This window comes from Ctenocephalides felis, unplaced genomic scaffold (assembly GCF_003426905.1).
Source record: "Ctenocephalides felis isolate EL2017-DRISC unplaced genomic scaffold, ASM342690v1 CF-g0.4_SCAFFOLD_01492, whole genome shotgun sequence".
Lineage (NCBI taxonomy): Eukaryota > Metazoa > Arthropoda > Insecta > Siphonaptera > Pulicidae > Ctenocephalides > Ctenocephalides felis.
Window position 1 is genome coordinate 54,509,646 of NW_020537646.1, and position 13,101 is coordinate 54,522,746.

The window sequence follows — 13,101 nt, forward strand, 5'->3', positions numbered from 1 at the left end:
CAATAATAATTTATAATATTTAATATAATATTTCATAAGATTTAGCTCAAAAGACTAAGGCAAGTGGTCCAAAATCAAGAGGCAAGATCCAATTTCAATTAAAATTCTGTCCAGATTTATAAAATGAAATAAAATTATAGCTTATCTGGTATTCTGTTGATTTGACGGGAAGCGTGGCGGTATCTTCGAGGGGACCCAAAACTCGTATTGGAGAAGTCACTATAACTCGGATGGTGCTTCACGTTCCTGGTGAATGCCTCAAAATAGTAGGCTGGTTGCTTCCGGCGTCGCTATCGGATCAGTATTGGATTCCGGCGGTGCTTCGAATCAGTAGTGGGTTCGAGCAAATGCACTAAAAGCGTCCTTTGATTCACCGTAAATTACACGTCAATTTACATAAACAATAACTTTATTAATGCTTAAATCACTGCTGTTTAAAACAACGTTATTTATCAGGTGTATTTGTAAACTGAAATTTGAATACTTTTTACAGTTTCACTTTCACAATCACTATTAATTTAATATCAGTTATTTTGATACGTTTATTATTAGTATTAGCTTTTGTCTTGATAACTGGTCCGTCAAAAGCTCAAATGCGTGGCTCAAAACGTTGATTAAAATCAACTTTAAATATCTGGGTCGAAGATGACCAAATGGAGCGATTTACATGACGTCGATGCTGATATGCTTCTTGAGTGGACTGTAATTTTTATAATCGGCGAAATGTGAAATCCCCAGGATGATTGTTTCAGAAAATGAAAGTCCTGTTATATTCACTTTAAATTTAATTATTTCTACTTCACAAATACGTCCTTCTTCTTTGACTGCTAATACTAGAATAAATATTTATTTGAATTTCAGGCCCGACGGAATACATTTTATTGACTTATTTTATAACCTAGTTATATGAGCCGTCGAACCTAGGCAGGATCGTTCCCTATTTACGGGATTAACAAAATTTCTCCTGACCGTTATATGAAATGATATCTTATAATTTTACGGAGACGGTTATACCAGATGTTTTAGTGTAAAAAATTATCCAGTCTCTGTGATATAAAATTGTAGCAACATCAAAATTGAAAATATGATTGAAACTTTGGATGTGGTCAGTTATCATCGTTTGATTTTGATTTTTATTAACTTCCCGAAGGAGAAGTTTATATTTTTATAAAAAAATCCGAATCGCTAATTTTATGTTTTCTCGACGTTTCAAGCCATTCTGAATCGAATGAGACCAAATGTGGAAAAAGTATGTGTGTGTGTGTGTGTGAACAGATTTTTTGCCGTAAATCGACGTTTTCTCGAAAACGGCTGGACCGATTTCAAAAATTTAAAAGCCGCTCGATGTATCTCGATGCGGACTATTGTTTGTCAGTTTTGTGCGACGTTCGACCAAGCCGATTTTTTATAAATCGCCAAAAAGTGAAAACTTTTTCGTCTACGTTTTAGCCCGCAATTCTAAATCGATTTTGAAAATTCAAAAACCGTTCGAAAGATATTGGTTGGGAATCGTGCTGATTAGTTTTTGGTAGAGATCGGTCGGACCGTTTTCTTGTAATAAAGTTTAAAAAAAAAATTGACGATTTTTATGATTATTTTTTTGACGGTAGATACCATAGTCTTCTAGATCATACTAAAATATTACGGTCCTACAACAACTCGTTTAGCTTTAAAAATTCGTCAAAGTTTGAAAAAATTAGTATGATCTTTTTGGCATTTGTCAAAATTAGAACTTTCATCAACGTTTGCTCAAACACGCCTGAACCGATTTCAGATATTTAAAAAGCATTTGATGTATCTCGATGAGGATTATCGTTTCTCAGTTTTGTACGACGATCGGCAGAGCCGTTTCTTTGTGATTTAGAAAAAAGTGTTAAACCTTTCGTCCACATTTGAGCTCATACTACCGAACCGATTTTAATAAATCAAAAACTGTTCTAAAGATATTAGTTGGGAATGATACTGATTAGTTTTATGTGAAAATCTATCGAGCCGTTTTTTTGTAATTAACTGTTTAAAAAAATTAAGCCGTTTTTCATGGAACTTTTTTTGACGATATATACCATGGTCTTGTACAACTTACTAAAATATTGCGACCTTACGACAAGTAGTTTAATTTTAAAAATTCATCAAAGTTTGAGAAAATGAGTGGTTTTTTGACGTTTGTTAAAAAAAATTAGATGATTTAGTTGGTATAACGTTAGTGTACTTGGTCTTGAACATACTAAACCATTAAAGTCCTACGGAAACTGGTTCAATTATAAAAATTGTTGATTTTTGAAAATTTGCTTTTAGAAAATACTCCGAGTTAACGTGTTCGTTTGTTCGTTTGCAATGATGTGTAATAAATCCACTCGGAATACTTATAATCACTCATAAATTAATTTATTTTTTATTGATTAAGTCGATTATTTACACATTTCGGGAAGTTCATGTAACTTGCCTCAAGGCAAAATACCAATACCTACTAGTTTTTACAGTTGTTATAATGTTATCTAAGACGTTTTTTTAGATGTTGGCGAAACTGTACAACATCTAAAAAAACTTCTTTGACAACATTATAACAACTCTTTATTACCTTTTTTTATTTAAATTCCTTCTTTTATAAAAAATAAATAATAAAATATTATCTGAGGCAAGCACTTATCCGAGACAAGTTTGATTTCTTCAAACTAGCCTCGGGAAGAATCAAACTTGCCTCGGAAGAGCGCTTGCCTCTGATATCGGTTGAGCGCTTGCCTCGGACAAGAACTATCACCTTATACTCCAGTCATTGGAGCATTTTGGATCTGATTTTTTTTTCTGTGCTCCAATTTGCATAAAATTTTGGAATTAGGTTCATCTTACCAAGTTCAAAAGTGAAAACAATTTGAACTCCGTCACCACCCCCGGGGAGGGAGTAACACCCCTTCTCAGTTGTGAAATTTCATTTTTTCAAAATAACGTCAGATATCAATAGAAGTACTAATTATAAGAAAAAAACTGTCTATTAAAGTTTTTCAAAAAAACTAATACTTTTCAAGTTACTGGCCACTTAAAATTCATATATGTTTGGCGTTTTTCTTCGTTTTTCTGCAAATATCTCCTAAAATATACATTTTAACAAACTTCATCTAATGAACCAAATAATGTCAATAAAAATCCTAATAAATCGGTGTTTTATAAAGTGTTCTAGCAATAATATTAAGCTAGATTTGAGAGCAAAGTTGTTTTTCATTTCGTTCAAGATTTAATTGTTGTATTTGAAGCCATCTAGCGGCGAGTTTTTACATTTTATGCATTTCAGTAAAATTGGGTTTTATAGTGCTCAACATAAGCTTTAAAATCAGTGCTTTTATAAGTTTTTTTGCGTGTGAGCTATCATGCATTTTTTTTTATTTAAATCATATGGTTTCATGAGCACCGTTTTCACCAAAATCAAAATTATTCACATTCTATCTAGAATTAACTTCATTACAGACATCTTGATAGATTCTAGCAGATTCATTACTTTAGTACAAACTATTTTCAAAAAACTCACGATTTCATGAAAATAATTTATTTAGATTTTTTTAAAAATCAAATTTATTTTCATTATATCTCAAAAAAGTAAAAGATTCGTATAAAGGTATATAGATAAAAATCAAAGGGGTCTTTCTAGCTCATCATTGTTTTTTATTATTTTTGTTTCACATAAAAATTGTCATAGTTATGATTGTTTAAATAGTGCGCGGCTGCGCAATCTCGAGCCCTTTATCCCTTTGCCGGTTTAAAATGAGAAGAGTTAAGCAAAAATTTGTAATCAAAATAGCTGTAGCCCTAAATTACCTTTCAAATGAGATACTACTAATTTTTATGTTATGACCCAAAAACTAATCGCATTTTTGTCGAATTGTGTCCATATTTCGAGCAATGTGAAATTAAGCAGTATTTGGTGACCAAAACTATTGACTAAATATATATTGACTATTGACGAAATTTTGACACGATATTGAAGAACCATGTTTTAGTCTCGTTCAGGGCCGTATTTTCAAAACGTTTGTTTATAACTTTGTCGTTATGTAATTGTAAAAACAACTCCTCAGCGAATGTTCTGTTAATTACGTTCTCTTCAAAATGTAAAATTTTCGGGTTGAAAAAATCTATATTATGGTTTAGTTTAATATGCTCAGTTAGCATGATCTTAAATTGCTTCCGGTTTTTTGAGTTATTTTTATGTTGATGAATGCGTTTACTCAGGTTTTGGCTAGTTTCTCCGATATAAAAAAGTTCGCAATTAGAGCAATTAATCTGATATACCAAGCTCCTTAGGCGATCAGAATTAAACTTAGATTTAATTTGTGTAAAAATTGAACAAGGGTTGTATCGCAATTATATACCAACAAAATGCCACATTGTTGAAACAGTTTTTTCCACGAAAAATATAAATCTTTTACGTACGGTAGGCAAATGACACCAGTATATGACTCCAAGTCTAAACGGTTTTTATGGTCGATGAGGTCGTTTTGTTTGTTGAAAATGTAACTGCGTCTGTTATTTATGACTGAGTTAGTTATGTTTGTAGGATAAGAGTTAGTTTTTAGTGTGCTTATTACCAGGTCAATGTTGGTGTCCCAGAAAATTTTGTCAGATAGTAGTATGGCGTGGTCTTTTAAATTTATTATTGTTGCTATTTTCATTTTAAGAGGGTGGTATGAGTGGTAATTTATGTATCGTCCGGAGCTAGTTGGTTTCTGGTACCAGTTAGTAATTAGTCGGTGGTCATTTGTACGTAAGAATCTGAAAAACTTGAACCGTAATCATTAAGTCGAAAGACCAAAAGACTTTGATTGGATTATACCATGTTTTCCTTAGAAAGTGTATAAAACTTCAAGTTTGATTGTGTTGACAAAATTAATGGGATTTATTGTTTTTATAATACCTAAAACTGGCATTTTGTCAAAAGTCCAAAATAACACGGCATGTACATGCACCTCACGGAACATTTTCCTTGCCAACAGCAAGATTTGAACATGTACACATCGATATAATTGGTCCTTTACCTCCTATTAACTCCTATAAATATTGTTTGACAGCCATTGATCGATTTACCAAATGGCCAGAAGTATACCCACTACAAGGAATATCTGCAGAAGAAGTAGCGGTTGGATTTTTATCATGCTGGATATCCCGCCTCGGAGCTCCAGTCAAAATAACGACGGATCGAGGTATTTAATTTGAATCTGAATTATTTAGATCATTAAACAAATTGACAGGTACCATTAGGATCAGGACTTGCAGCTATCATCCATGTTCCAACGGACTAATAGAACGCTTCCATCGACAACTCAAGGCTGCGATAATGTGTTACAAAGACAACACATGGTTGGAAGCGCTTCCGCTAATTCTATTAGGCATTCGAAATGCTTACAAACCAGATATCAAGACATCGGCAGCTGAAATGGTGTATGGTGAACAACTCCTCCTTCCTGAAGAGATTTTTGAATTACATAAAAATCCTCAAAATTTAAGACATCCGGCTGATCTACTCTCGAGACTTCGACAACACGTAGCGCATCTTCAACCAAGTGAATCCAGTAACCACACAAACAATAAACCATTTATTTTTCAGGACCTACAAACATGCACGCATATTTTCCTCCGCGACGATACTATCAGGAAGTCACTCCAACAACCATATCAAGGTCCATACGAAGTTCTCAAGAGAGATGATAAAACAGTAACCATACGAACACAGAAAGGCAGTACACGTGTGTCCATCGATCGCATCAATCCAGCCCACATCATCGCAGATCCAATAGACCAAACAATCATCACCAAAGCAGAGAACAACTATTTCACTCGATCAGACCGAAAAGTTCATTTTCGAATACCATGACCTCCAGTCTCCGCGGGGGGCTCCTGTGGGAACCATCTGTATAAGAGGTTTGACAACTGATGGCGTCACCAGTTATGCCTCAACTTCAATTGTGTCACCGCTTGTGGGACTCGCCTACGTTGCACCAGATGGCACCACGATATAACCTTTAGACATCCCCACTCCTTGTTGCTGAAGGTATTTAACACATAGCGCAACACAGACAAACTCTCTTTTACCTCAACCATTCAAGGAGTCAACGACTGCTGACCTGGGACCACGGACAGTAGCCAGCCAGAAGAAGAAAGCAAATTATAATTTCAATGTGAATATATCTTATATAAAAAATAATATTTTATTATAATATCTGAGTTATTCAATTGGAAATATATGTGGAAGATACCCACACCTTAATCCAAATTGCTGGAACTTTACGCACCGTAATTAAAAATTCGAGTAATAACATTAGTGAGAATTATCAGAATTATGCTTGGTCAAGTCAACGAGCAATTCTTGCCGCAAAGAATAATAATATACACGCACTGAATTTCACCATTTAATCAAAAATTACTGGCGATTTAGTGACATACCAATGATACTGACTGGTCTTCCGTTTGACTTCAAACGATTGGAATTTGCAGTTCGTCTTGCGTTCGCAATGACAATTAAAAAGTCGCAAGGCCAATCGCTTAGTGTTTGCGCGATAAATTTCAAATAGATTATTTAGAAAATCATTGTTTTTCACATGGGCAGTTATACGTTTCCGGCTCACGAGTTGGGAAACCATCCGCTTCGTTTGTGTTAACGTCAGACCAAAAAACAAAAAATGTGGTTTACCAAAGAGCACTTCAATGAAACGGATAATTTGCGGATTCACTTTCATTTACCTAGAGAAGTTCGACTAAAAAATACTTCATTTTTGTAATCGAAATAAATTCATTACTGTTGTGTAATAAAATCAAATTTTTTCTTTTCAAATATAAAACAAACAAAAAATTTCTTCATCTTTCTCACGAAACCATCAGCCATCTGGTGGCGAAACGGAGTTCGTCGGGTTTGCTTATATATATATATATATATATATATATATATATATATATATATATATATGCTTATGTGGAGAGCATTTCCATAAATAACTTGGTATATTTAATTAAAACTCAATACTATGTAATTTAACGATGATTTTATTAGGTATCGATTATTAGAGATAATTTTTATACACTTTTTGTTTCTGTATAACAAATGTCATGGCACACTTAATCCAACTTGGAGCTAATTTGCTCCATACTGCGGCTCCAAACGTTAGCGTAAATTCTATGAAGTAATTAGTAATTGAATAGTAATGACGACTTATTGAATGTAATCGGGTACACTTTCATAATTGGTATAATATATAAACTCTTTGAAATTTTTAACTTCCCGTAGAGTAAGTTATAGTAATCGCAAAATATCGAAAATGAAATTTCTTTCGTGGACGATTTCGGGAACAAGGTTCAACCGATTTCAATTAATCAAAAAACATTCCATTATAATGTTTGTTCGATTATAATGTCTTTTGATAAGGAGACGAGTAGGTGATAAGGCAGGTATAGCCGTTTCGAAGATACGGGGGCAAAAAGTGCCAAAAACGGTAACTCAGTTTTTAAGAGAACGGAGTATCCGATTTTAATAATTCAAAAAACGTTTTACTTGTATGGACATGATAAACAATTCATTAAATTTTCATGAAGGCAGGTCTAGCGGGTTCGGAGATCTAGTAAAAAAATTTAAAAATGCCATTTGGCGGTCAAAAATTAGCATTAGGCATATGCACATCAAATTATCAGATATTTTATAGAGATTTTAACTATAAGTATAAATTTTGTTTATATTCCTATGGGTTCCGTACCAATGTTTATCCGTTAGACGGCGACGCAGCGCTTACTCGCTTCGATATGGCGTCTCTATGCAGCTGTTTTGAAATTTGAAAAACAGTTCAAAATCTCCAAAATATTTCAAACTAAAAAAATACAACTTTTTTCCAAAAATGTAATTTATTTCAAAAATTTATAGTTTCTCAAAAATCTAATTTTTTCAAAGTATTTTTTTATTCAAAAATGTTAAACTTTTTGGTACGGGAAGTTAGAGCAATTTGCCTTAAGGCACGATGCCATGAGCGCCACTAGTTACTCTTGGTGCTCTGATTCCATCGTATGTTCCTGTGTTGTGAAGTCCTATTTTTCGCATAGCTTTCCTACTGGATTAATTCTATTTTGCGATAGCTCGCACATCAATTGTGATTGTGTCACTGTTTGAATTTATAACATAATTTATAATTGTGAATTACTTCTTTCTTTTCTTCTTATTGGTCAGTAACTTGATGATTAGCTGGTAAAATTATGGGGTGCATCTGATTATGTAAAGTATTTGCGTTTAGCAGCCTTTCGCCCGCTCTTAATAATGATTTTTTGAACACAATGAAATAATTGCGCTTACTTGTCACTTTATTCAATTCTTTATTGTAAATCTTTCTTTGTATTTGACGTATGATCAGATATCGTGGCTCATTTAATTGATTTTTCAAGCGGACTTTTTTCTTATTATTTTTCTTTATAGTTAATCAATATTTGTAATTAACTTTTTGAATAATTTTGTGTTGGAATAACTCCTCCATCTTCAACTTCAATTCTGATTTAATTTTATTCTGTTTTTCAGCTCTGATTTTGCGTTCTTCCTTTTTGCGATTATACCAAGCTCTATATGTATGGCGGGATTAGCTCATGAGTAGCGTTCCCGACTCACACGCTGGAATGGTTTGGAGTTCGAATCTTTGGCAAAAGTAGAAATACTGTTAAAAATAGTTTGAAACAATGTTAAAAATAGTTTGAAATAGTATTAAAAATAGTTCAATCGTGTATAAAAAGAGACTTGAAAATAAAAATTAAATTAAATGGAAGTAAGAATAGAAGTAATGCAGATGTAAGAAGATAGAAATGATAGATAGTAAAAAAGGAAAAGAATAAAAAAAGCTCTATATGCAGCCTTTCTTGCTTCTTGTTTAGCTTGTCTATCTTTTTTTAATTCCATATTATTGTCTGACCATTTGCCTGATATAAAATAACATTTTTTTTTTGATATATTATTCATAGCAATCTATACAAAGTACATTCAGCTACATTAGTTACAGTTATATATTATTTGTCTGCGTGAGAAGGATCGCTATCCTGCGATAGCGCCTTCATAGAAGTTATGTTATATTTTGTAGTAAATCATCGCAGATTCTTTTTTTGAAAATATAAAACAACATGCCGCTAAAAAATTATTAGTATCTACATCTGAGATTATGTCATTTACATAACAATCATATTGTGAAATGTTAGATAGCGCTGGATATTTCTTACTGTGCTCTAATGCTAGTTTATCTTCCAATGAAGTTTTTTCTTGGCGAGCTATATATAAATTTTGTATTGTATTTTTGAGATTCTAGTAATGCTATTTAATTTATTTGTGTCTCGAAGAATTCTGATTCCACTGATTTGCTGTTTTTTTCTGTATTAGGAACTTTTTCTTCTTCTAATTTTGCAACCCTGTTGTAGAGTTCGAATACTTTCTGGTTTAGCTTAACTACAGTTTGATGGACATACAAAATCTTTCCAAATAAGTACACCTGTTTCTGAAGATACTTAATTTATTTTCCAGTGTCAGCTGTAGTTTCACATAATAACTGTTGTAGTTTCATTATATCTTTATTCTCATCATGAGATTTTATCTCCTCCTCCAATTTTGCAATAGTTTCTGGTAATAATATTTTTTCTTGGCATTTACTTTCCAAGTGAGTTTTTATTTCCTAACTTCCTTACAACTAAAAATTTTTGTATTATTATGTTGATTATGAAGTGTATCTATCTTCATGGTACAGAATTTGCGCGGGCGATTTATTCTTATAGTAAATAGTGCAGTAAACGGAGAGGAAAAAAGGGTTAACCTCTGAATTTTTTTACTGTGCTCCGAATTGCATGAAATTTTGGAATTAGGTTCATTTTAACCTCAAGTTTAAAAGTGAAAACAATTCGGGTTTCGCCACCACCCCCTTGGGGGGTTGCGACCCCTTAATAAATAAGTGGACATTGAGTCGTTTTATCGCTAATAAATTTTTTAATATTATAGGATATAATTAAAAAAAATTTAATACATTTACCTTGCGATAAAATAATTTTCAACCCCGCGAAGACCCTAAAGCCCTTCAAACAACTAAATTGAAAAAAAAAAACACTTAAAAATAAATTTCGGTATGATATATTAAGAATTACGTATAAAGTAAATAATATTTTATGTTTTCTATCTTGATTATCAAATCTTTAATCCATTTTTAGACCCTTAAAACAAATCTTTGATGAATACACAAATTGAAAAATTATTTAATGAAACCATAGGTAATCATAATTTATTTCAAACTGAAACAACATTTACTACTCAATGTCGGAGTTGCTGTTATCATCACTATCTTCTTCTGGCTGTATTGGAGGGCTATTCTGGCAGTTAACACGTAGACCTTTCAGCCATAAAATACTTTACTATAAGAATAAATCGCTTGTCAAAATTCTGTATCATGAAGATAGATACATTTCATGATGAACATAATAATACAAAATTTTGTGGTCGGCCCCCCCGAGATATACGCTAGACCAATTAATTCATTTTATTTCAAAATATACGTTTTTATTATAAATACACATAAGCATATTTAAGTCAATAGTTTTGGGCACTAAATACTGCTTACTTACACATTGTTCGAAATATAGACACAATTCAATAAAAATGCTATTAGTTTTCGGATCATAACTCCTTTAATTTAGACTCCATTACAAATTGTAATATACCATTTGAAAGATTAATAAAGGCTACAACTTTTTTCATCATTTTTTTTTCGTAACTCCTCTCATTTTGAAATGGCGAACGGTTAAAGAGTTCGAGAGAGACTCTGATTGCGCGGACGCGCACTCTTTAAACAACCATACTTCTGTCATTTTTTGTATGAAAGCAAAATAATAAAAAACAATAATAAGCAAGAAAGATCCCTTTGATTTTTATCTACATGCTTGTTATTAAACCATATGATTTAAAAGAAAAAAACATCGTAAATGCTTCTTATTTGCATGATAGCTCACTCATTTTACACGCAAAAAGCTTGCTATAAAACTCATTTTAAAGCTTATGTTGAGTACTATAAAACCCAATTTCACCGAAATGCATAAAAAGTAAAACCTCGCCACTAGATGGCTTTAAATACAACAATTAAATCTTGAACGCTTAATATTATTCCTAGAACACTTTATGAAACACCGATTTATTAAGATTTTCAATGACATTATTTTGTTCATTACATGATTTTTGTTAAATTGTATATCGTATTTTAGGAAATATTTGCAAAAAAAACAAAAAAAACGCCAAAAATATATGAATATTTAGTGGCCAATAACTTGAAAAGTATTAGTTTTTTTGAAATACTATAAAAGATATTTTTTTCTTATAATTAGTTCTTCTATCCATTTCCGACGTTATTTTGAAAAAATGTAATTACGCAATTTAGAAGGGGTGTCATCCCCCCAGGGGATGATAGCGAAACCCGAATTGTTTTCAATTTTGAACTTAATGGTAAGATGAACCTAATTCCAAAATTTCATGCAATTCGGAGCACCGTAAAAAAATTCAGACCCAAAACGCTCCGTTTACTGCACTAAAAGTATCTTATGACTAAAAGGTCCACGGGTTAAATAAATATCACTATAGTCAAATTAAAGTTCAACTAGTGGGGCGCATGGCATCATGTCTTAAGGCAAATTGCTTTAACTTCCCGTACCGTAATTAAACATTCGAAGAATAAACATAATCAGTCAACAAAAATGTCTATGAATAAATATTATAAAACAAAATCACAAAAAAATGTGAAAACTTATTAGATTAGATGACGTTGTTTATATATGTTTGAATGAAATATGTATAAACAAAATTTAATTGAGCGCGCTTATAGTTAGAATGAACATATTTTATTTCAAATGCATCAATTTTTCGTTCGCGAAATATATGCACTGAGTTAAAAATTTCAAATAGTTTATGCAGTATCAACAATACGAACATAAAAAGTATTAAAAACTCTACCTTGCCGTAACTCACTTCCGTTGCATTTGTACGGATTTACACTCATCTCGCGCCTAAACAATTTTACTCCAAAAATAAAAAAAAAAATTACAGACGTGGGATTCGAACTCGAACTGTCTGGACTTTCTTTTCTACTAACGCGAACGGTGACGCGTTAACCATGGGGAGTTGTCTCCGAACAAATGTATATTACCCTGTTTTGGAAAGGACTACTATTTTTAGCGAAAAAGAGATGTCGCTACTAGTTTCAAATATGTAAAACGTCAAAATTGATCGCTTAGATTTGCCATTCGCCATTTTGTATTAAAGTTTGTGGTTCGCATATGGTTAGCATGTTGTTTCTGTAATTAATTGTATTCAAGTAAGCATTTATGTAAAATTTAGTATGGCAAAATGTAACGCACCAACTTGTGGTAACTTCAAAAATAATATAAAAATGCACTTCTTTCCGGCTTTATGAAGTGAACAAATTAGAAATGTCCAATTATATTTCACAGAATAGTTCTCATGTCCATAATGACCAGGAGAACACTCTTCAACTCCAGTGGAAAAGGTAATAATAATTCTGAATATTTTAATACCATTTGCTATTACGACTTGATATTATATTACAACATGTTATGTTTATTAGATGTTCTTGGGAATACAAATTGCATCAGAATCTAGTGACTGAGGATATGAGTGTCTTGATGCCGAAGGCATGTAAAATGTATGACACATCCATTATATGTTGAGGGAGTTGAGAATGATAGACAAACAATGCAATAATTTAAGGTATAAATTTCAATTGCAGTATAAAATGCTCAGAAATATTCTTAACATTCCATCCGAAAGGACTGCTGCACTGTTCTATTGACACAATCGAATCATAAGAAATTCAAGATTTTGTAGAATGCAACTTTATTAATGATTGATTGGAAAGCAAAATAACTATCCGATGCAAAGTTAATGTTAAAGAAGAATGACTCATGAATGAATTTTAATTCTTGGAATTTAGTTTTCTATCAATTTTGATATCAATATATATATATATTTTATGTCTGTAGGATTTAACGTTTTAAATTTGTTCATTATTTGTCATTTCTTCTAATTATACTATTCCATTATCTATAGTATATACTCTA

The 13,101-nt window shown here is 32.1% G+C and overlaps 1 protein-coding gene across 1 annotated transcript; it reads left to right on the forward strand.

Annotated features, from left to right (window-relative positions):
* Positions 1–645: 645 nt before the first annotated feature.
* Positions 646–5,857, forward strand: LOC113371404. The gene is made up of 3 exons (XM_026612032.1): positions 646–702; positions 4,925–5,186; positions 5,235–5,857. Exons 1-3 carry the CDS (start codon positions 646–648, stop codon positions 5,855–5,857), a joined length of 942 nt encoding a protein of 313 aa, XP_026467817.1.
* Positions 5,858–13,101: the final 7,244 nt, after the last annotated feature.

Bases quoted from the DNA above. Each gene is read 5' to 3' on its own strand.
- LOC113371404 (XM_026612032.1), top strand. From the start codon at position 646: ATGACCAAATGGAGCGATTTACATGACGTCGATGCTGATATGCTTCTT. The intron at 703-4,924 runs GTAATTTTTATA...TTTTGTCAAAAG, and splicing joins ATATGCTTCTTGAGTGGACT to TCCAAAATAACACGGCATGT. The intron at 5,187-5,234 runs GTATTTAATTTG...ACAAATTGACAG, and splicing joins CAAAATAACGACGGATCGAG to GTACCATTAGGATCAGGACT.